Source organism: Geosmithia morbida (assembly GCF_012550715.1).
Source record: "Geosmithia morbida isolate 1262 chromosome Unknown scaffold_18, whole genome shotgun sequence".
In the NCBI taxonomy this organism is placed as follows: domain Eukaryota; kingdom Fungi; phylum Ascomycota; class Sordariomycetes; order Hypocreales; family Bionectriaceae; genus Geosmithia; species Geosmithia morbida.
In genome coordinates, this window is record NW_023336205.1 from 97776 (window position 1) to 119764 (window position 21989).

The 21989-nt window shown below is 54.6% G+C and overlaps 9 protein-coding genes across 9 annotated transcripts; 6 read left to right on the top strand and 3 right to left on the bottom strand.

Annotated features, from left to right (window-relative positions):
• Nucleotides 1–697: 697 nt before the first annotated feature.
• Nucleotides 698–1157, top strand: GMORB2_3397 (uncharacterized protein; the record flags this gene model as incomplete). The annotated part of the gene is made up of 2 exons (XM_035465373.1): nucleotides 698–862; nucleotides 951–1157. Coding segments are annotated over 2 exons (372 nt in total), but the record flags the coding sequence as incomplete, so codon positions are not given.
• Nucleotides 1158–1534: 377 nt separating this feature from the next.
• On the bottom strand, nucleotides 1535–2047 carry GMORB2_3398 (Phosphoribulokinase uridine kinase family protein; the record flags this gene model as incomplete). The annotated part of the gene is made up of 1 exon (XM_035465374.1): nucleotides 1535–2047. The coding sequence occupies one exon, from the start codon at nucleotides 2045–2047 to the stop codon at nucleotides 1535–1537; it is 513 nt and encodes a 170-aa protein (XP_035318639.1).
• A 1020-nt stretch (nucleotides 2048–3067) lies between these two features.
• GMORB2_3399 (uncharacterized protein) lies at nucleotides 3068–4694 on the top strand (the record flags this gene model as incomplete). The annotated part of the gene is made up of 4 exons (XM_035465375.1): nucleotides 3068–3110; nucleotides 3256–4346; nucleotides 4486–4572; nucleotides 4638–4694. 4 exons carry the CDS (start codon nucleotides 3068–3070, stop codon nucleotides 4692–4694), a joined length of 1278 nt encoding a protein of 425 aa, XP_035318640.1.
• Nucleotides 4695–5952: 1258 nt separating this feature from the next.
• On the top strand, nucleotides 5953–6546 carry GMORB2_3400 (PRELI-like family; the record flags this gene model as incomplete). The annotated part of the gene is made up of 1 exon (XM_035465376.1): nucleotides 5953–6546. One exon carries the CDS (start codon nucleotides 5953–5955, stop codon nucleotides 6544–6546), a length of 594 nt encoding a protein of 197 aa, XP_035318641.1.
• A 651-nt stretch (nucleotides 6547–7197) lies between these two features.
• Nucleotides 7198–9787, bottom strand: GMORB2_3401 (Heterokaryon incompatibility protein (HET); the record flags this gene model as incomplete). The annotated part of the gene is made up of 3 exons (XM_035465377.1): nucleotides 7198–7843; nucleotides 7908–9049; nucleotides 9119–9787. The coding sequence occupies 3 exons, from the start codon at nucleotides 9785–9787 to the stop codon at nucleotides 7198–7200; spliced, it is 2457 nt and encodes an 818-aa protein (XP_035318642.1).
• A 73-nt stretch (nucleotides 9788–9860) lies between these two features.
• GMORB2_3402 (Ankyrin repeat) lies at nucleotides 9861–12257 on the top strand (the record flags this gene model as incomplete). Its single annotated transcript, XM_035465378.1, has 9 exons — nucleotides 9861–10081; nucleotides 10375–10787; nucleotides 10850–10867; nucleotides 10934–11054; nucleotides 11109–11301; nucleotides 11365–11527; nucleotides 11583–11901; nucleotides 11977–12165; nucleotides 12233–12257. The coding sequence occupies 9 exons, from the start codon at nucleotides 9861–9863 to the stop codon at nucleotides 12255–12257; spliced, it is 1662 nt and encodes a 553-aa protein (XP_035318643.1).
• Nucleotides 12258–15135: 2878 nt separating this feature from the next.
• On the top strand, nucleotides 15136–15825 carry GMORB2_3403 (S-(hydroxymethyl)glutathione synthase; the record flags this gene model as incomplete). The annotated part of the gene is made up of 1 exon (XM_035465379.1): nucleotides 15136–15825. The coding sequence occupies one exon, from the start codon at nucleotides 15136–15138 to the stop codon at nucleotides 15823–15825; it is 690 nt and encodes a 229-aa protein (XP_035318644.1).
• Nucleotides 15826–17371: 1546 nt separating this feature from the next.
• GMORB2_3404 (uncharacterized protein) lies at nucleotides 17372–18541 on the top strand (the record flags this gene model as incomplete). The annotated part of the gene is made up of 1 exon (XM_035465380.1): nucleotides 17372–18541. The coding sequence occupies one exon, from the start codon at nucleotides 17372–17374 to the stop codon at nucleotides 18539–18541; it is 1170 nt and encodes a 389-aa protein (XP_035318645.1).
• A 219-nt stretch (nucleotides 18542–18760) lies between these two features.
• GMORB2_3405 (dynactin 5) lies at nucleotides 18761–19580 on the bottom strand (the record flags this gene model as incomplete). Its single annotated transcript, XM_035465381.1, has 2 exons — nucleotides 18761–19426; nucleotides 19539–19580. 2 exons carry the CDS (start codon nucleotides 19578–19580, stop codon nucleotides 18761–18763), a joined length of 708 nt encoding a protein of 235 aa, XP_035318646.1.
• Between the last annotated feature and the right edge of the window lie 2409 nt (nucleotides 19581–21989).

The following is a 21989-nucleotide window of genomic DNA, read 5'->3' on the forward strand; positions in this document are numbered from 1 at the left end:
ACACAAGACATGAAGAGAGAGGGAGGGAGAAGAGAGAGCAGGAGAGAGCAAGGAAGAGAGAAAGGGAGAGAGAGAGAGAGAGATGACGGAAGAAAAGAAAGACAGAGAGCTCACATTTCCATTCTCAATTTTTACGTGATATGTATCTCTGATGGCAGTCCATGATTCTTCGGTCTGCTGGGTACGCCTGGCCTTAGTCAGGGCCAGCTGCTCTGAATCTGAGTCTGAGTCTGATAAGGCGATGTTGAAGATGCTGTCCATCGTTGCGGTCAGATCTGGTGGTATGAAGTTGGTGATTTCGAAGGGCCAAGATTTCAAGGTAGAAAGAAGAAAAAAAGAGTGAGGGCTACTCAGTGTGGGCTGTCCGCTGTTCTGTATTAATAATGTTAGCAGTCTAATCAATAACGCGCGCGCGCCATGATTGGAATCATCTTGCTTCCGTCTTCAGTTTATATGCAGACATCTGATAATGCTTCTCTTATTGGCTAAATAAGGATCATCGACTGAATGGGGAAGGAAGATGTGAAAGGAATATTACTGCTTCTCTATTACCTTGGTGGTGAATGGCACATTGCTTGAAACCACTGCGGGGATGACCCTCGCCACGCCATCATCATCATCACCATCGGAACACCATTGAAGACGACAGCAAAGCGTAGGATAGGCAATGACGACGACGAGAGGAAAAGACGCATAGGTCAGAGCCTCAGACGAGGTCCCCGCGGTAGACAAGCTACATTCAATACAAGACTACACCGTACCAGACCACACCGGCGCACTCCACCCGTCCAAGTCTCTCTGGAGCGGCGACGGTGCGACCGGTCGCGTGCTGGTGATCTTCATCCGACATCTCTACTGCGGTGTATGGACACGTCCGGCGACATGCTCTCCCCTTCCCCCTCCTTCCCTCCCACTTGGCTCCGACGGCTTCCCGGTCATGCCAAGACTAGGTCGAGGCCGTGGGCGAGGCCGTGGCACCCGACTCGCTCCCCGAGAACACGTCCGTCGTCTTCGTCGGGTGCGGCGACCCGGCCCTGATAGAGAGCTACGTCGAGCCGACGGGCTGCAAGTGCCCGGTATACGCCGACCCCGATCGACGGCTGTCGTCTGCCCTGGGCCTGATCGAGACGTGGGACGCGGGCGCCGTGCCGGCATAGCAGTCGAGGTCCGTCCCCGCCATGGCCATCTCGGCCATCTGCAAGGCCGTGAGCGACATGCCCAGAGGCCTGAATGCACAGGGGTGGCGACCCGCGACAGGTGGGCGGGGAGTTTCTCTTTGAGAGCAATGCCGTCACGTGGTGTTATCGGATGAAGGCGACGAGGGACCACGCCGAGGTGTCCGAGTTGGAGGAGCTCTCGAGGGTGAGCAGCTGGTCACTCTGTCGTATGACTAACTCTACACGGGTCTCTCTCCTCTCTCCTCTCTCCCGTGTATTTTCTTGACAAATTTTCGTTCTTGTTTTTATAGTAAGAATAGCGTGTGCTGTTATGAAAGACAAAGAGAGATTCTATCAGTACCATATTTCCCGTGTCCTCAAGAATGAACCCAGGCCCCATCTTCACGGCTGACGATGACCTCGTCGACAGGCAGCCTCCTCTTGATAATGTCCAGACCGTTGGGTATATCGTTCTCCAGCGCGCGTCTGTCTCCCTCCTCGAGGGTCTGCACGATGCCGGCGCGCAGATGCCGCTCCCTTAGCCTCGCCCTCGCCACGTCGGCGTCGACGTCGACGAACCACATCTCGTCAAACAGCTCCCGGGCGTCGCGCCACACGGGCTCGTCCAAGGACAGGTACAGGCCCTCGATGATGACGATGCGCGCCGTCTCCGGGATCACCAGGTCCCCCTCTACCGGGTCCTTGACGGCGTGGTCAAAGGTCGGGGCTAGCACGGGCCCCTTGGACGGCGGCTCGCGCAGCTGCCGAACCAACTTCTCGTATCGGCTGGCGTCGAAGGTGAAAGGGGCGCCGCGACGGGCGCGCGCGTACGCCGGGTCCGGCATGGCGTCCAGCTCAGCCCGGGTAAGGTGAAATCCGTCCATTGCCATGGCGAGGGCTACCAGGGGTGCTGAGCTGTCATTGTTCGATGCGCGTGCCTGGAGACGTTCCGAGACTATACGTGCCAACGTTGTCTTGCCTAGGTTTGTGTGTGCGTGTGCGTGTGAGAGAGAGCGGTTTTTTTTTTTTTTTTTTTTGGGGGGGGGGGGAAGAATACTCACGTAGACGTCTATCTGGCAGTGTCTGCTCATATCTCTTCCATGCCTTGTCGACAAGCCTCTGTACTTGGTCCTCCATGGAATATGATCAAGCTTCTCTTCGTTCTTTTCTTGAGATGAACTATGTTTCCAACATGGGAACAGCAGCTCTGTTCGCGCGAGATGCTCCGAACTGCTTCCCCACATTTAGCGCTCCTGATGGCTGACTTTTGCCCCACCCGATAAATGAAATGCCCGGTGCATCATTCTACCCGCCTTCGGTTATTTGACGGGTTTGAAGGGGAGCATTATCCTGTTACAGTATATGATATATCCCAGAGAATGTCCAAGACGCAACCGGTGACAGAAAGACAAGACCAGGGGCAACCCGCAGATTCAGTATTGGTATACTGCTGTGATGGGTATCGGCAACACCTGGACATGTGCTCGATTTCCCTCATGTCGTTTTGGCCTGACCTTCCTAGTCCTCGGTTCACCTCGTCTGCCGTTTTCGATACCTCAATCATCATTGCCCTTAAATTGTAGTGGTACGTGGGAGAGGATAATCCCATCTATCGGTGTTTAATCTCACATTACCATGATTTGCTTCTCAGCAGATTATCTCTGTGCTTGTCTGCTGTCGGTGCTCGTGGCCTACGGTTGAGTGGGTGACATAAATAAATCTACAGTGCACACACTATTTCCGGTGATGACCGTAGACGGTATTTCTGTCAACTATGTCCCTCCTGATTTTTTCCTGGAATTTTTTTTTTTTTTTTTTGGCGGGGTAAGGATCGTCTCCATCTGAAATCCTAAAGCTCAATTTTCTTCCTTCCACAGATATCGCCACCAAGAACGGGCCACTCAAACAAGATGGCTGCGCAACCTCTCACAGATGCTCTGGCGGAGCTCAAAGGTGAGTCGTCCAGATCTGTCAGATGTCTGCTCCTCGACTGAAGAGGCGCACCGACCAAGGAAACGACAGAGAGCTCTCAAGACTGATGAAAGAGAGAGAGAAAAAGTCGACGACTCCAAGGTAGAGGGAACCCCTCCCTCGGCAGCGGCGGCCGGAGCGGACGACGAGGGCGACGACTCGGACGAGAAGGGAGAGGACGACGACACGGCGGCGACGGCGGCCAAGAAGAAGAAGAAGAGAAAGCCGCGCAGGAAGAAGAAGACGGCGACGAGCCAGACGGAGCCGCCGCGGGTCATGGTCAGCCAGCTGTTCCCGAACAAGACGTACCCGAAGGGTGAGGAGGTCGAGTACGCGGACGAGAACCGGTACCGGACGACGTCGGAGGAGAAGCGGCACCTAGACAACCTGCAGAGCGACTTCCTGGACGACTACCGCGAGGCGGCCGAGATCCACCGACAGGTGCGGCAGTACGCGGCCAAGACGATCAAGCCGGGCCAGTCGCTGACGGAGATTGCCGAGATGATCGAGGACGGGGTGCGGTCCCTGTCGGGCCACCAGGGCCTGACCGAGGGCGACAACCAGATCGCCGGCATGGGCTTCCCGTGCGGCCTGAGCCTGAACCACTGCGCCGCGCACTACACGCCCAACGCGGGCAACAAGATGACGCTGTCGCAGGACGACGTCATGAAGGTCGACTTTGGCGTCCACGTCAACGGCCGCATCGTCGACTCGGCCTTCACCATGGCCTTCGAACCCAAGTACGACAACCTCCTCCGAGCCGTCAAGGAGGCCACCAACGCCGGCATCCGCGAGGCCGGCATCGACGCCCGCGTCGGCGAGATCGGCGCCGTCATCCAGGAGACCATGGAGAGCTACGAGGTCGAGATCGACGGCACCACCTACCCCGTCAAGAGCATCCGCAACCTCACCGGCCACAACATCCTGCCCTACAGCATCCACGGCACAAAGGCCGTGCCCATCGTCAAGTCCAACGACCAGACAAAGATGGAGGAGGGAGACGTCTTCGCCATCGAGACCTTTGGCAGCACCGGCAACGGATACGTCCGCGACGACATGGAGACGTCGCATTACGCTCGCCGCGGCGACGCCCAGCACGTCGACCTCCGTCTCAGCTCGGCAAAGTCGCTGCTCAGTGTCATCAACAAGAACTTTGGCACCTTGCCGTTCTGTCGTCGCTACCTCGATCGCCTCGGCCAAGAAAAGTATCTCCTCGGAGTATGTTTTCTCTCTCTCTCTCTCTCTCTCTCTCTCTTCTTCTTCTTCTTCTTCTTCTCTCCTCTTTCATCTTTCATCTTTCATTTTCCTGGTGACACATGCTGACCTTTTCTTCTCTTCTCTTCTTCTCTCTCTATAGCTTAACCACCTGGTTCAGGCTGGCATTGTTGAGGATTACCCGCCTCTGTGCGACAAGAAGGGATCATACACGGCCCAGTTCGAGCACGTAGGTAGCCGCCAGTCGTCATCATTCCCAGTACCTACTAACACTCTTTCCTCTCTTCTCTACAGACCATCCTCATCCGCCCCACGGTCAAGGAAGTCATTAGCCGTGGCGATGATTACTAAGTGTAGGCAAGCACAAAGCAAACCAAAAAAAATTCAGAACTTAAATAAATAAAAATCAGACAAGCAACAAAAAAAAAACAAAAGAAACAAGAGACAAAAGCGCCATCATTGTCATCGGCACACCATCACATTCTAAGCGATCCACCGTATCCGTGACCCAAACTCTCCATGTGCCCGTCCCACACACACGCCTTTTGTCCGGTAGGAAATCCTCCAATCCCAAGTCCCCAGGCATCGAACCCGCCCGATGCATGTACATGTAGTCGCTGTGGACGAACTAATTCCTTTCGAAATTCGTCTTCTCCTGTACTCCGTAATTGCCGCTAGAAAGGGGAGTAAACGGGCCCCAGGGTCCCAGGGTAGAGCCTCCTGACCAATAAAAGGGCTCATATTGAATTCGACATCCCGGGCCATTCTCGCCCGATTGGCACCAACTATTACCATATCGGGATTAGCTCCATATCCTTCAGAATCGGATCTTACCACGTCTGGATTAGCTCCACCGAACTCCCCACCCCCCTGGGCCCCTCATACCTGTAAGCTCTGTATCGTGCGCTGTAGGCTCGGTAGGCTGTAATATGCTCTGTACGGAGTACATGTGGGCTGTGGGCTCTGTACAGGCAGGCTGTAGGCTATCGTAGGCTGTACGAGTACGATGGGTGCGTACCTGTAGCCTGTATGTATCCCGTACCCATTGTTCACTGACTGCTCTTTCCTTTCCTTCTCACATGCGACAGTCGGAGGGACCGTTTTTTTTTTTTCTTTTCTTTTTCCCTTGGAGAAAAGCCCTCACCCATTTTTTTCTCTCTCTTTCTCTCCTGGCCCTCTCTATCACCTTCGTTCTCCTTCGTTGGTTTCCTTTCACCCCCTTCCACTATTGCCATCGTATCCTTTGCCACCGGTCCATCGGAACCCCGGATTTTTCATCTCCTTCTTTTCCACCCCCTTCCCATCTTTCCATTTTTCCAGCGACGATTTCTTTTTTTCATCTTACCTTCTTCCCTCTCCCTCCCCCCCCCCTTTTTTTTTTCCGTGTGTTTTGTTTCATTCTTCTTAGCCTTCCCTCAAAGCTCGGAAAAGGGAAAAACGCCCCCCACGATACCTAGAGAAACCAAGATAGACGAAGAGAAAACGCGACGACAGAGAAAGACAACGGCATAATAATCCATCCAAGATAGCATCTGGGGCTTCCCTCCCCTCCCCACTCACTCCCTTCCTCTCAACTCTCCGACAGAACATCGACAGGACCCAAAACAAGATGAAGGTCTTCTCCAACACAGTCTCCTTCGACTACTCGTGGGAGGAGGTATCGACGGCCAACTGGCGCAAGTATGGCCCCTGGAACAACAAGTCGGAGCACGTCATCGCCGTCGACACGCTCTCGCGCAGCGTCGACCCGTCGACGGGCATCCTCCGCACCGAGCGACTCATCACCTGCCGACAGAACGCACCCGAGTGGCTCAAGTCCCTGATGGGCAGCTGCAACGAGTCCTTCGTCTACGAGGCCTCGTACGTCGACCCCACCAGCCGAACCCTCACCATGGTCAGCCAGAACCTCACCTGGAGCAACCTCGTCCGCGTCCAGGAGGAGGTTGTCTACTCCCCGACCGCCACGGCAATCATGGCCGCCGGCGCCGGAGCTACCCAGTTCGTCCAGAGCGCGCGCATCACCGCCCTCTGCGGCGGCTGGCAGCGCATCCGGAACAAGATTGAGGATACCCTCGTCTGCCGCTTCCACGAGAACGCCGTCAAGGGTCGCGAGGGATTCGAGCGCGTCCTCGAGATGAGCAGGAAGGTCTTTGCCGAGGAGAAGGAGAGGCAGATGGCTGAGAAGGCCGTCATGGCCCAATAGAGCCATTCCTCCTCTAACCTACCCCCTCATCCCCGACACCCTTCTTCGTCAGACCCTATCCTCTGATCCGACAATCTCTTCCAAACGAACTCCCCAACCTCTTCAGTCTTCCCAACCTTGTCTTTGACATCGTGTTTAATGTCTATTCTCTTTTTAAATTCCAGCTCTCAGCATTGGCATGGGGATTGCGGCGTTTTTTCCTCTTTTCTACAATTTTTTTTTTTTTGATTCTCACACATCTTTCTCCTTTCGATACACGTCTTCTTTTTCTTGCGGTCCATACAGACCCACAAGTCCGACCGGACCAACCCCTGTCGCTCTTGTTCAGAGAATGGGAAAAAAAGACCAATTGTTTTTTTTTTGAGGAGTTTTTTTTTTCTGTTATGTGAGAAATACCTCCGGTCTTGATGATTAGAATCTCTCAGATTAGAAGCGCCGGGATACCAGACAAAAAGTTTGTTTTCGTCTTTTTTTCTTCTTCGTCTTCCTCTTAACGAACTTGCTTTTCCATCATTTTTTCTCTCTCTAGAGGCAACTCGAGTTTCTTCTCGACATGGTTTGAATATTCATACTATAGAATCAAAGCACCTACTACGATTACAAACAAGCCACTCCTCCTCCGTGCTAGCCAGAGGGGTGTCTGGTCAGCTCTCAAGCCACCTTGAACAACTTGTACGTCCAAGGCGGCGGCACGACTCCAGCTTCCCTGGAAAGGTATATCCAGCCGAGACCTACCCTTTTGGACGGGCCGTTCCGCGTACGCAGCCCCAGCAGTATACACACCGTGTCTGGTGGCTTGGTAATCGTGTCCGAGGTGACGACGGCGACGTACTCGTCAACCTCGGCATCTCCACCGTCAAATCTGAACTCCCCGGCGTGCAGTCCGATGCGCAGCTGCCGTACGCGCCCAGACTTCAACTGCAGCGTCGCCTGACGGGCGTACACGCACGCGCCCCAGAAGGCGAGCTGGCCCTGCACTAGCTTCACCGTCCGGGCTGTATCATCCCTCGCGTGGTCGAGAAGTCGGTCCATGTCCAGGCCAATCTTCTCGCGCGCGTACCGCATCGAACGGCAGCATTCTCCCTCCACCTTGCCATCGCCGCCGTCAGCCTGGTCGGTGACCTCACAGGCTGCCTTCCAGATGCCCTGAGAGTAGAACCTCTTGTCGGTACCGCCGTAGTGCCAGAAGGGAATCAGGACGTGCATGGGTATCTTCTTCGCCGGTGCGAGCGAGATGTTTCTCGATATCCACATGCTGTCTGCGAACATGAACTCGATCGGTCCACTCCACGATGCCCTATGTTGTTTTTACCCGCCAAGTCAGCACTGCTCTGTTCGGCACGGGTGTCTTGGTGACGTACCATGACCAGGTCGAAAACCGATCGGCCGAAGCCTCGCCACCATATAGTCGTCTCTTCGCCTCGTCGGATGGGAACCAAAGCATTGCCCGGTGCATGTGCTCGACCGGGATCCCCTGCGTCTGATGCAGGACCAGGTCATCGCACGTGGACCGCCTAGAGAAGCGGTTGAAGACGCCCTCGAAGGCAGCGAGCACATCCTCGGGGAAGGACAGCGTCCTCCTGCTATATGCCTGGACAGCAGCCTGGTAGTCCTGAGCGGTGAGGGTACCAGCCAGGTCGCCGAGGTACCGATACGGCGTTGGGTCGGGGTCCTTGCGCAGATTGCGGGTCCACCACGGCGGGCCGGTCCGGAACTTGATCCCGGGTCGCTCATATGCGCTCTCGATGTCGTAGGCCTCCCGCCGCAGGCACTCGATGCAGTTGAAGAATAACTCGTTCTCAGTAAAGTACAGGCATCGCTGGGAGAGAGCCTGCTCCTGAAATGTCCAGCCCCGTGTGTCCCATGGCGACGTCCGGACCTCTTCGTTGAGGGATGGGGGGCTCAGACTTAGCCTGTGCCTTGTACCGTTGTCCATAATCTCCGTAGCCTCGACTGGACGACCTCTACGAGGACTCACGCCACGGAGTCCGGCATCGGCATTTCCCCCGGACACGGCTATGTAGGTGACGGTGGCAATGCCGTAGATGCTGTCCATGGCTTGGATGAGGAAGCACTTGTCGGTGGGATCATCCTGCACGATGCAGAGAGTGTCGATCCAGAGGTACCGCATCCCTATCCTGCGAGAGAATTCCATTGCATCAATAATCGTCTGCGGCAGCCTGGCATGCTCCACGTCTCGTACATTGGCCTGGGATAGCCCGCCTGCGGCGCCGAGACGTTTCAGGCTTTGTTTTGTGCTGAGCAGTATCGGCAGCTCGCTGCCATCTTCGGAGGGTTTCAGCACGGTGGGAAGCCGGCCCCAGACATAGGACAAGGCGGCAAAGGTGCACGGCTCTGTTTTCAGCACGAGGCATTCCTGCTCTACGTCGATGAGCCGGAAGCCGCATCTCGATTTGAAGAAGTCAATGTCCACGGCACCCTGCTCCATCTGTCGACGCGCCTGGGCTGTGTGCTTATGGCTATTGCACTGGTGTAGCCAGCTCTGCACCAAGTCGACATCAATGTCTGCTCCCACCTCGCGACGTCGTACCGGGGACCGTCGGTGGTCTACGTCATCACCGGAGGTATCCTCCTCATCGTGGACGGCCTCGATTTCGGCAATGATGTGTCTGTTCTTGACCCGATCGAGCTCACGGATGACTCTTCGGTTCTCAGAGTACCCGGGCGCTTCGACATCCAGTGCCAGCAACAGTCGGGGATGCGGATAGTGGACACGGCCGTGCTTCCGGACAGCCGTCGGGCTCTTGCTCTGAATAAAGAGAGTCGGGGGGCTGCCCGACTCGGCGCAAAGCCTCTCGGGAGTCCATCCCTTGCCCCAGTGCGATTGAACGCCTTGAAATATGAGGCTGCAGAAGGGGCAGTCGTCGTCGAGATAGCTTCCCAGCCTCCCTAGATTCTGCTCGGCCTTTTCCTCCTCAAGAAAGCCTCCAAAGTCGATTCCGGCACATGCTGGGCATAACTCAGGGGTACGACGACTCCTAATCGGCATCGATGGCGGACACGTGCCCCTATCGTCTGTAGCTGCAGTAGTACTGGTACATTCGTCGTGGTCGCGGGCCGGTCGTGGTGACGGCTCACCATCATGGCCGCCATCATTCTGTGAGATTAGTACAGGACGACAGATGCGCCCAAAATCGCGCTGCCTAAGCTTGTCAAGATTTGGCATAACGAGAGCTCTCCATAGCGAGGACGTTGAAAAAAGGGGATGGTCAAGCAACATATGGGATAAGCCATCATCTTCCTGCCCTCCCCAGTCACTCTTCTTTTCCCCACGTGGGCAATCTGTCTGCCTGATGGCCGCAATCCTTTTCCTGCTGAAGGCACGGGAGGGGGCCTTGGAGCCTGGCGTAGCTTCCACCGTCAGCTCGCTGCACGACGACGATCCCTGCAGAGATCCTCTTTCGGTCTTCATTCTTCCCCGCTCGAGCTGGGATGAAGTAGTTGCGACTGCCCACCTGCTGTGCACATCATTCAATCCCCGACCCGTGAAGATTGTGTGCGTGGAGGCCGGCATGTATGGCAGCCACGTATGAGCACATGACTCTCTCCTCTCCAAGTGCCTGTGCTTGCATTGCCTCGTTGCCTCGCATCAGTCCCGAATCCTTCCATAGCGCATATCGAGTTGGCGGTGTGATAGACACCAAGAGTCGCGTAAGGAGAGTCAGCGCGCATATAACGGAGAGACAGTGGTACTTACCTAGCCAGTTGCAGGAATATGCCACTGCGGCGGCCCCTTCGTTATATATGCTGCCGGAGTCCTCTCGGTGATGGGCCCGCCTCGACTGCTCACATCATGGATGGCAACAGCGACGTCGTCTGTGATCGGACCAAGCCACCACACGGTGCCGATCCAGAAGCCGGCGATGTGGAAGAGACTGCATCTACGGGATTGCCTACGCCACCCGTTCCACCTCCGTCCGATTTTATCAGCTACCTGTCCAAGAACCCGGATGCCCAAGTCAGGGAGTTGATCAAGCCCTATCTTGAATATGAGCTTGAGCTGCGCAGGGCTTTTTCCCAGGGCGGTACGGGAATCGATGGCCTGGCTAATCTAGTCCAGGTTTTTGATGGAAGGGAGGACCAGTTTCTGCCGCGTGCATCTGGCCGCAATGGAAGTGACAAGGACAAGTTCCTGATGCGTTTGCCACGGGATAAACAGGCGAAGGTCATCATGGACGACTTCACTCAGTATGAGCGCAATTTCAGCGCGTTCACGCATTGTAGGCTCTCTCTGCTACAATCACAGCTTCGGAATCCCATGGCTGACATGTGAGCATTGCAGCTTGTCTGGCCGGATTAGGTATTCCCACCTTGCACGCCTTGTGAAGATCCACGCATATGCTGACGGAGGTGGGCATGGAAAAAGACTGGTCTAACATTGTCGCTGCTGGGTCATCTGCATTGTCGCCATTACTCGCATACGCTGGCGACTACCCCGATTCCTTGGAGGAACCGGCGGTCGAGGATCCTCTAGAGACGTACTACCAGTATGTTTGCACTGGAATGAGCCGTGTGCGATGCTGACACGTCCTCTCACGTAGATACACTGCCTGTTCCAGCGACATTGACCTCTTCATCTATGGCCTGGACGAGGAGGCCGCGATGAAGAAGATTGTCGAGATCGAGGCTACAGTCCGGGAAAACCAGAGGTTGCCTCCTGGATCAGGAATCACGCTCCGGACTCAGAACGCCCTGACCTTTATAGGCCCACGGTGGCCATACAGGCACGTCCAGGTACACGAGTCCTCCTGAACCGCTGACAGGCTCAATGAGAATGCTAAGCCTCGAATACCACAGATCGTACTGCGTCTATACAAGTCCATCAGTGAGGTTCTCACAGGGTTCGATGTAGACTGCGCCTGCGTCGCTTTCGACGGAAGGAAGGTCTACACCAACCCGAGGGGAGTGGCCGCCATCCAGACGCAGACCAATCTCATCGACCTGACCCGTCGAAGTCCCTGTCAGTACCCCTCCCCAGCAGTATGTCGGACACGGCACACGCCTGACACGGACAGCGTATGAGAACCGTCTGTATAAATACCGCATGCGAGGCTTCGATGCATACTGGGGCCGACTGGATCGCTCTCGGATTGATGAGTCCTCCGATACGTACCAGGAGGGCTGGTCGAGCAAAGGCCTGTCCCGCCTTCTATTCTTTGAGAGGCTCCTCTACACGCATCAAGGCTCGTATGCCCACTTCAACCGCCTGAGACACCGGTTCAAGAATACAGACGATGTTGCAGAGAGCGGGAATGCGAAGGGACATGCGGAGTCCGACGAGAGTGGGTATACGGCCATCAAGCTTCCTTATGGGCAGCGTTACACCGCGACGACGTAAGCCGCCTCCCCATCGATGCCTCTCCATACGCTGGTGATGACGGTTTACTTACCCCTCTATTCTTCCTCCAGAGTGAGGAAGTATGTCTCGGAGCGCTCCAGGGAGCAACACGTGTTTGGTACGATTGTCGACGTCATCGAGGGTAAGGCGGACCTGAACAAGAAAACGGCGGAACATCTCCAGTGCAGATTGAAATTCATCAAGGACGATCCAGGGAGACAGATGATAGGTAGTTTCTATCCCCTGACCGAGGACGGTTGGTGAGTCTCGACCATCTGCGCACTGCATCTCGCAAATAAACCGTGGCTGAACTGACTTGGTGTGTAGGACCAATGATGCCTATGTCAAGTAATGCCACGCATCAATGTATTCAGTGATGGCCTCATCTCATCGACCTTGGACATCTTGGTTTTTCGAACATGCTCAGGGGTTTTTTTTTTTCTTGAACAGTCCCATGGTCCCGAGAAGTCCATCTACCGACACATCATCTCCCACCGACCGCCGTGTCCACGTCTGTGCGCTGCGTAACTGTTCGGGATGTGCCCACTGACTGTAGACTATACAAGTCACCAAGAAAATCGTCGATAGTGAAGCAAGCCGTTTCATGACTCCTGTCTCTTGGAAGAAAAGATGGAATGTTCCGTGATGGGAAGATGAGCGCGCACAAGAACCAGGTAAGCACTAACGGGACGTTGCGAGCCAGCTTCGGGTATACAGAGAATGAGGATATCACCCCAATGATAGCGAAGTATGGCAGGGTCCCCTTTTGCGACTGACAGGGCACGTTGTATGATTAGTTGTACTCGTAGATGGAGTGTCGTGGAGTGTCGTGGTGAGAAGACTAAGCTGACTGGACCGTGGGGGGGGGGGGGTGAAGAGGTTGAGGTTCTAAGCACCTGACGGGCAAAAGAATATCTTTCCGTAGTTCGATGCGGCCATGACTTTCTAGAAGAAGCACCACTTGTACGGACATCGCCTCGATGAATCCAGCGCGGTGCTCGTCACCAGTTTCCTCCGACCCTAACCCCCAGACGCAGAAGAATTGAGGATGTAAAGAGGTCATCATTCCTGCTGCCGACGCCGCAGCCGGTCAAGAAAAAAGAAGAAAAGGCTGTACAGTTAGAGAGAGCGTTGCCTTCTTGCCTTTCCGATTCCTCACCAGAATGATGGACTTATGGATGGGCAGCACAGAGAAGATATAGGGAAAGGTCTATAGTTTGAATCGCCAATCACCGTGATACAAAGGGGGCTCCGCATATTCTCTATGCCACTACATGATACACGATGCACGATACCCTTTCAAGACTGACGATAACCAAGATCAAGCTTCAAACAGCAACGTGCAATCGGATACCCCAAGACCGTGAAAGGAAAACGCCCAACCCCCCCCATTCACTCTGCAGCCTCTGAACCTTGACATGCTGAACTACTCAACCTTGCTCTGCTCCCCCATAGTCTAGTCTGGAGTTCGATAGCCGGATCTCCTGGATCTCCTTGCTTTCCCCGCGTCTTCGGGCGACCGGCGCTATCCACCGCCTTGGCAACTGGCCGGAGTAGGTAGCAGCTACAGAGAGAGATCGATATCGTCATACCATCGACATCGACAGACTCTGCCGCATACGGCCCGAAAAAAGCATGAAGCGACGCCTACGTATCCCGCCAGAGCACCGTCCTTGCAGACTATACCGGTCGGGGATTCGGCGGCGTCTTATAGTGAAAAAAAAAAGAGCACATCTGGCTGGAAAATTTCATCATCTTCACGTGGGCGGGATGAATACCGAGAAAAGTGCGGCCACGTGATCGGTCATGATATCGGTGAGACGAAAATGAAATATACCATTTGACGAGAAAGGGTAATGTGACGCATTGCCGTGCATATTTCAGAGAGCGGGCATATACTCCATCGTCGGTTGATATCCGAGTTTACAATGTACAATTGAAGCGTCAAGGGGAGGAGGGGGGTTTCAATGTTCAGTCAACCGACACAGAGAGCGTTGAGCTGGGGTAGGAAACCCGAGTTTCAGTTTTGATCTGAGCCAGCTTGGTGTCTTGGTTCTCTGCTATAATGATAAATACCTTGTGTTCTCATGCTGGAATAATATTACGACGAATTGATCATTCCCCTCCCCTCCTCCCCCCCTCTCCATCCATTCCGTCCTTGCCGCCCCTCCTTCTCCGCATCTTGTCAATCTCGCGAATGGTGACCCGCCAACGGAGATGTTTTCCGGGAAAGCATGGGTTACATCGATTGATGATCACATTGAATATACGGTTGCTTTACTTATCAGCCTCTTGCCTGCCCCACCCCGCCTCGTCCTGGAAAACGTCTACACACTCGTGTGCGGCTGCTTGCCGTTCGCGGTAGGCGTCAACCCTCTCTAACCGTTTCCCACTCGGCCCCCTTCCGCTGCTGGACTGGACGCGAGGCGGAGGATGAGAGTTTTGCGCCGAGCAGATGGCAGGAGACCGATCAGGTAGCAGAATATCAGGAGTTTCGGAAGGGCAGTTCGGTGCAACCGCGGTATTGCAAGCTGAGCAGAGATAAGACGACGAGAAGAAGGAGAAGGAGAAGAAGGGAGGAAAGAAGATGGAAAGGGAAGAGAGAAAGTAATGGGAAGAAAGTAGAGGAATGGAGCAGACGGAAACAAAGCACACGGATGAGAGTACGGAATACATCCAACCTGGCACGTATAGTCCGCTAAAGAGTTGGCTAGGGTGTTTCTGTCTGTGTAGATGACAGTACATCTACATAAATTCTACATGTTTAATGTATATACCTGAACATGAGTTACAACAGCATCCTCCCCAAAATTAGGGTCGGAGACGTTCGGGAAGCAGACGGGCTTCGGCATGTTTTATTCTCTCTCTCTCTCTCTCTCTCTCTCTCTCTCTCTCTCTCTCCCCCCCCCCTCCTTAGACGCCATCGTCTCCGCCCTCGGTGTGATTGGAACTTGTTGAGTTCCCGTATCATGCCGCCCTTATCTCATTGGACATGACGTATAAACGAGCGTAGGATATAAAAAGAAAAAGAGAAGAGAAGTAAGTCAAGGTTGTCTTCTCCTCCTCTCCCTCCTCTCCCTTCTCTCTCTCTCCCTCTCTCTCTCTCTCTCTCTTTCTATCCTCTTATTACCATCTGGACCGGAACCGGAATCCATCTTCTTTCTCTATCTTCTCTTCCAAAGCCCCCAAAACCTCCCCCCCCCCCCCCCCCCCCCCCCCCCCGGACGACAATGATTCCCGAGATCAAGGGACGTTCCAAGCCGGCGACAGCGGTGGCAGCCTCGGTGGTTGTCCTCGCCGCCGCCGTGGCAGTGCAGTACTACAGCAAGAATAAGAAGGCGACCAAGCTGAGCATCCCTCTGCACCCGGCCCTGGACAGCGGCCTCACCCGGGGCGACCCCAAGTTCACGGCGGGCGGCAAGCTCCGGTGCCACTGCCGCGCCGCGCCCGTCGAGGTGACGCTCGACGGCAACGTGGCCCACAACCACGCCTGCGGCTGCTCCAAGTGCTGGAAGCCCCAGGGCGCCGTCTTCTCCATCATCGGCGTCATCCCGCGCGACCAGGTCCACGTCACGGCCAACGCCGACAAGCTGTACGTCGTCGACCCCGGCGCCGCCATCCAGCGCAACGCCTGCGTCGAGTGCGGCGTCCACCTCTTCGGCCGCATCGAGAAGGACCACCCGTTCAAGGGCCTCGACTTCGTCCACGTCGAGCTCTCCGACACGGAGGGCTGGCAGGAGCCCCAGTTCGCCGCCTTCGTCTCCTCCATCGTCGAGCAGGGCTTCCCGGCCACCAAGATGGACCAGGTCCGCTCCGAGCTCAGGTCCATCGGGCTGGAAACCTTTGACGCCCTGTCCCCTCCTCTCATGGACCTCATCGCCACCTGGTCTGCTCGTCAGAATGGCATCTTGAAGGAGTAGCAGTAGAGACCAGGCTTGTTCCTTTTTCTTTTCAGCGGGATATTTTTTTTTCCCCTTCTTTTCTTTTTCGCCTTTTCCTTTTCTTTATTTCATTCATGATTGGAGATGTCAACGTTGTATCGGAGCATTGAGATGAACGGTTGGTGCATTTGGGCGGGCGTGGCGTTGAGAGAGAAACTGGAGAGGGTAGAGTCCATCAGGCAGTGGCGTCTTAGCATGCCAGACCATGTAAATCACGGAGAAGAAAAATTTGACATGCGAAAATTGTTTTTCACTGGTATACAACATCAGAAACTGCTTGAATGGTGCCATCTCCAATCATGGTGTATCATCATTACTAGACATGGCCTTCTGAACCACCTCCGCCGCCTTCGACAGCACGCATCCGCATTGGAACAGATACGGATCTCTCATATCGGGGCTCGCTTCTTGTAATGGATCGTAATCCTTGTAGAAGTATTCGAGTAAGCTGCAATTCTCGTATCGCGGCATGGATCTTGTAAAGGAACGGAGCAGATTTGCTGCCATCGCGGTAGATTGGTGAGGCTGGCCGCCAGTGATGACGAAATTTCCTACTTATACTCTCGCACACTAATTAATATATTACTCTATGTATTATTACTCTGTGTATTACTACTCTATGCATTATTACTCTATGTATTGTTACTCATGTATTACTCGTAGTGCTGTGAGACGACCATGTACAGCTTGCCATATGATTGGCTCATCGGGCAGAATGTTACCACAAACGGGAACTGAAGCAACCCCAAATCCTGAGCCACCGTGAAGCCGTTGGCCTAGAGGTGCTACGAGGCGGCATACCTTCTGAAGAGGAGCCCGGGAGACGGGAGCCCGAGAGGCGGGAGACCTGCAAGGATTGTATAGGGGCCCAAGGCTGGCCGTTTCACTGTTCTCTGTCGTCGGCCGTGCGCAGGTGGTTGTCGGCAAGATGGCAATACCTTCGACGTGGTTCCTTCCTCGAAACTGGGTGATGGCCAGGCGGGTTGGAAGTCACCGGTCAGTTGCCCCTTCCCTGGAGGTTTGCGTGGCAATCGACCCCTTATCATTTCCCTCAACGGCATCTCCAAGATCGATCTTCGTCTTCCCCGTTCTGATACGCAAACACATCCAAGGTTGATCTTATCTGCACCGTCCGTTTACCATTCACCGTCCACAAGCATCCAGCATCCATAGGTGACAGGCACGAGCCAGACGTCTCGCTTGGGGCCAGCAACAGCAGAGGTGACCCCGGTGCCGACAGACGCACCAGCCTGCATGTACGCTTCCCAAGACTCCCAAGCAGCGCAGCCTACAGCCCGGGACCTCTTCTCCACAAGCGATGGAGATGCCAACGTCCGTGACCTGGGCTGTATGGGTGCAGCCGTGCTCATGGCCAAGTTCCAGATTGGCCTCGGTGCGCTTAGTCTCCCGAGAACCTTCCACACGCTGGGTTTCTTTCCTGGGATCCTCTGTTTCCTTCTCCTGGCATGCATCGCCCACACTTGCCGGATGCTGCTGCGGGAACGCCCGCCAATATTACCCCGGGATGCGCGGCATCGCCGACGCCGCGGAGCTCATGTTGGGCCGTAGCGGGAAGGAGATGGTTGGCTTCATCTACTACATCTACCTGGCCATGACGGCCGGAGCCGGCATTCTGACCACGTCAGTCGCTCTGAACGCGCTGTCGGATCACGCAATCTGCACTACGCTCTTCGTCTCGGTACCGCTCGCTCTGGCCTTCCTCATCGGCATCTGGTTTCGGGGCCTTGAAGAGATGGCTTGGATCAGCCGGGCTAGTGTCGGGTCGATCCTGACCTCCGTCTGCGTCGTGGCCTTCGCCGTGCTGACCAAGGACCGACCCGCTGCCGCCCCGTCGACGGGTTCGATCGATCTGAACATGCATGCCACGCCCAATCGCACTCTTTCTGAAGCCATGACGGCCATCTCGATCCAGCTCTTTGCCGTCGGCGCATCGGGGGCCTTCTTCTCCGTATCCGCCGAGATGGAGGACTCGCGCCAGTTCACGCGCTCCCTACTTCTAGGCCAGACATTCATCGTCGCAACCTGCATCGTGACCGCCAGCATCGTCTACGGAAAGGTCGGTCAGTGCATTGCCAATCCGGCGTTGGGATCCGCCGGGACCCTCATCAAGAAGGTGTCGCACGGTATTGCACTTCTCGGTCTTGTAGTCACGGCCATTCTCTACAGTCACATTGCCGCCAAGTACATCCTTGTCCGCATTTGGCGAGGCACGGCGGACCTGCAGTCCAACACGGTGCAGCGCTGGACCGTCTGGGTAGGTGCTGTGACGGCGGCGGTAGTCTTTGGCTTCATCATTGTCGGTGTAGTCCCCTTTCTTGGCGACTTCCTCAGTCTGGTCGGCGCCCTCGTCAAGCCTGTATTGACCAACGTCATCCCTGGCTTCACGATCCTGCTCTTCTTGGCCAGAGGTCCGGTCAAGGCTGCTCGAGACCCAACCGCATCCAGGGGCACGGAGAACACGGAGCCGCAGGCCAACTTCGTCATGGCGTCATTCCAAGTTTACAGGGAGGGATGGAAGAGGGCCGCCGCTCACCCTGTTGCCTGCTTCATGCTCCTCGCCGGCTTGCTCATCATCATCGGCGGGACGTACGCCACAGTGCTGAGCATCAAAAGGTCGTATGGCAATGGAGAGGTCGGCGGAGTTTTCCCGTGCGCTGACGACTCTCTCGGCTGAGCTCATGGCCGGATTCGGCTTGGCAACTGCATTCTTATCATGTACAATAGCCGTGATCGATTGACGGATGAGATGAAGTGCAGTGACAGTGGATATATACATGTTCTAGGTTCGTCTGGTCGTCTTAGGTATTTGGATTCGGGTATCTGGTTAAATCGTGGGGGTATCGTGCTGGTAGTCGTATATATATGTATATATATCCTGGGGACCGGACTCTCGTCACGGCGCCGGCGGCTGCGGATTGTTACCGACGGTCTTGTACAGATCCCTGAGCTCAAAGTCCTCCTGTCCGCCGCCCTCGGGCAGCTCCCCCAGCAGGCGGGCGGGCTGGCCGCCGACGATGGAGAAGCTGGGGATGACCATGTTGGGCGGGATGACGGTGCCGTCGAGGATCCTGACGCAGTCCTTGATGATGGCGAACTGGCCGACGGTGCAGCCCCTCCCGATGTGGACGTGGCTCCCGACCGTGGCGGCCTGGACGACGGACCCCTGGCCGACGAAGACGTGGTCCCCCATGCGGAGTGGCATGTAGGTGAAGGAACCTCGGTACATCCTCCCCGGGGGCCTGAGGAGAGCCCCCTTGGCCAGGAAGCAGTATCGACCGATGGCCACGGCCGTGGTGTTGGCCGGCGCCGTCGGTGCTTTCGGTGCTGCCGACCCCCCTCCTCCTCCTCCTCCTGCTGCTGCTGCTGCTCCTGCTGCTCCTGCTGCTGCTCCGCCGCTGCCGCCGCCGCCCGATGACGATGACGAAGAGGATGTTGATGGTGCTGTTCGTACGAGGTCGCCGCGGATCATGACTTCGGGTTGGATCACGGCTTTGCCACCCAGCATGATGTTTTGCGTTCCCTGGAGGTTGGCCTTGCGCGATACCTTGTTCCCGCTGTCCTGTTTTTTTTATAATAAGTAAAAAGAGTTTGGAAAGATTTGAAAGGGAAGGAGGATGGATATGGGGAAGAGAGAGTGTGTGCGTGTGCGTATGGTTTGAGCTTGAGCTTACCGTCTCAATGTATTCGCCTCGGGCTTGTCTGCGTGATGACATTTTTTTTTGGCGGTTGTCTTCTGTAATGTTGTGCCTGGATTTGGGAGGTGACCTCTCGAGGAAGATGAGGATGGATGGCACGGACGTGTCTTGTGCGTGTGTGCGTTGGAGGGATGTTGGGAGGTGTTTGGATGGTTGCTCCTTACGTCAGGAGCTGCGATGTTTCCATGAAGTTCCCCACTCAGATTAGTGCCAAGTTGGTGAAGATCATCTACCCTGTAGCTGCTGATAATGATGGGATTTTTTGGATTTTTTTTTTGGAAACTGTTGGCCAACCTCTTTGTGGATTTCGAGGTTGACTCTTTCTTCTTCTTCTTCTTCTTCTTTTTTTTTTTTTCCCTTTCTTTCCTTCTTTTCTTCGCCCTCTATCTGGTTCTGAACATCTAGAGTGGTGAGTTGATTTTGGTGGCTACTCCAGAAATGTGAGGGCTATGGATATGGAACACTCTTCTAGTGATACAAGATGACGGGTACACGGCAAGATCAGACGCTGAAGCCCGACGGATGAAACGGCAAGAAGGCAGAAATGTTGCAAGAGTAGTTTCAATGGGGGGGGAGGGGGGGAGGCGGGTGTTTGTGTGAGAGACTGGAGATGTCATGTTACCATGCAGATTCGTTGCAATGTCAATGCTGCAAAAACAAATTCAAGTTTTACGTTGAAGATGAGAAACAAAGTCGGACTGAGATACGAGGGAAGAAAGATGGATAAGAGGCAAGACGACATGGGGGTGGGATACTTGACATGTCACGCAATACACACATTCACGATATATCTACATACATCCAGACGGTAAGTCTGGAACCAACAGCAGACCCGTCAATCAGTTTGGACTGCAGTGGAAATGACATTCTTTACTCAATGGGGTAAATATGCGCAGGACTTTCGCAAGTAATAACTCGCATCCCTGTCTGCATATCAGAAAAGAAAAGGACCAACAGACAGTTCGGAAGAGGAAGCCGTGAAGAGGCTGAATTTAGCAACAAATGAATCTCATTGATTTATCATTGATTTATTGATTTATCCATTCCATTATAATCTTATCGCGCCCCTCCCCCCCCCCCCCCCCCCCCCCTGGCCAACACCATTGCCAGCTAGATAGAGATTTCCTCCTTCGCCCCCCCCCCCCCCCTCTCCCCCTCTCTCTCCTCAATAAGTGGGCTAAAAACAATCATGAGATATAATTAACCCCAATTCCTCCTTTTTAGTCTTTTTTTTTTTTTTTTTTTAAAAAAAAAAAAAGAGATAAAAAAAAATCTGTCAAGCTGCTGCTACTGGATGATATCGGGAGAGAGAGGAGATGGCCCCGCATGGAAATCCGCTAATCTGACCACTCAAGAGACCTCGTTTCTATTTTTACCCCTCATTACCAGCCAATCAGCCGACGAGCATGGGACCTAAGCGCGCTCGGCGGCTACTCGCTGAGGGGAGGAGGCTACCTTTCTCGCTTCTTCCTGTTCTGTCCTATTCGGCCTGCAACCAACCGGCCTCGCCCGTTTCCCTGCAGACGGAGTAACGGCAAGTAATCTATCTGAAAGTAGAGGGAGGGAAGAAGAAACGGCAGAGATTCCGGGGCCTTTTTTTTTTTCTTTTTCTTTTCTCCCCAAACATGGGGTTGACACGGACTTTTGACTCGTCAGCCTATTCTACCTGTCCTCATCAGAAGACATAGACACGCGAGAAGAGAAGGAGAACGGACAGGCATGCCTGGAAAGAAGACGGACGGATATAACGAATCGCCAAGATGCGCAACCGCTCGATCTGCAAATGATTGGGATGGGCAGGCGCCCGTGGGCCGCGCCCAGACGAGACCCTCCCCTCTCTTCTCTCCCTCTCTCTCTCTCTCCAGAGTGTCTGCTAGATCTCCACACACACACACACACACACGCACGCACGCACGCACGATGAATGTCTCCTCTCCCCAGCCATCCATCTTGTCCCGCCTCGATATTGACAGGGGGTTGCGTGTGTTGTTCCTTGCAATCTAGGTAGGGCGCCTACTCAGGTACGTGATACTCCGTAGTACTCCGTAATGATACATACTTGCTCGCTTCCTTCGCCTGTAGGGACCCACCCACCCACACACACACACACACACAACATCGTCTACATGCTTGCCCATCGATCCATGTATAAGACATGCATGCTCCTTCTGAACCCCGCCGTCCCCTTTGTTCTATTCATCAGCAACAAGATAGAAGACTTGATATCATATTCCAGCGTTCTGGTTCTTCTTCTCTTTCCTTTTTTTTTTCTCTTTTTTTTTTCCTGTCATTTTTCTCTCCATCTTCCCTTTGTCGATTTCCTATCGTCGTCTTACTTTTCCTTCTAGTCTTGGCCGGACCACTTGCATCTCAATATCCCATCACCACTACTATATCAACTATTACGACGACGACAGCGACACTCCA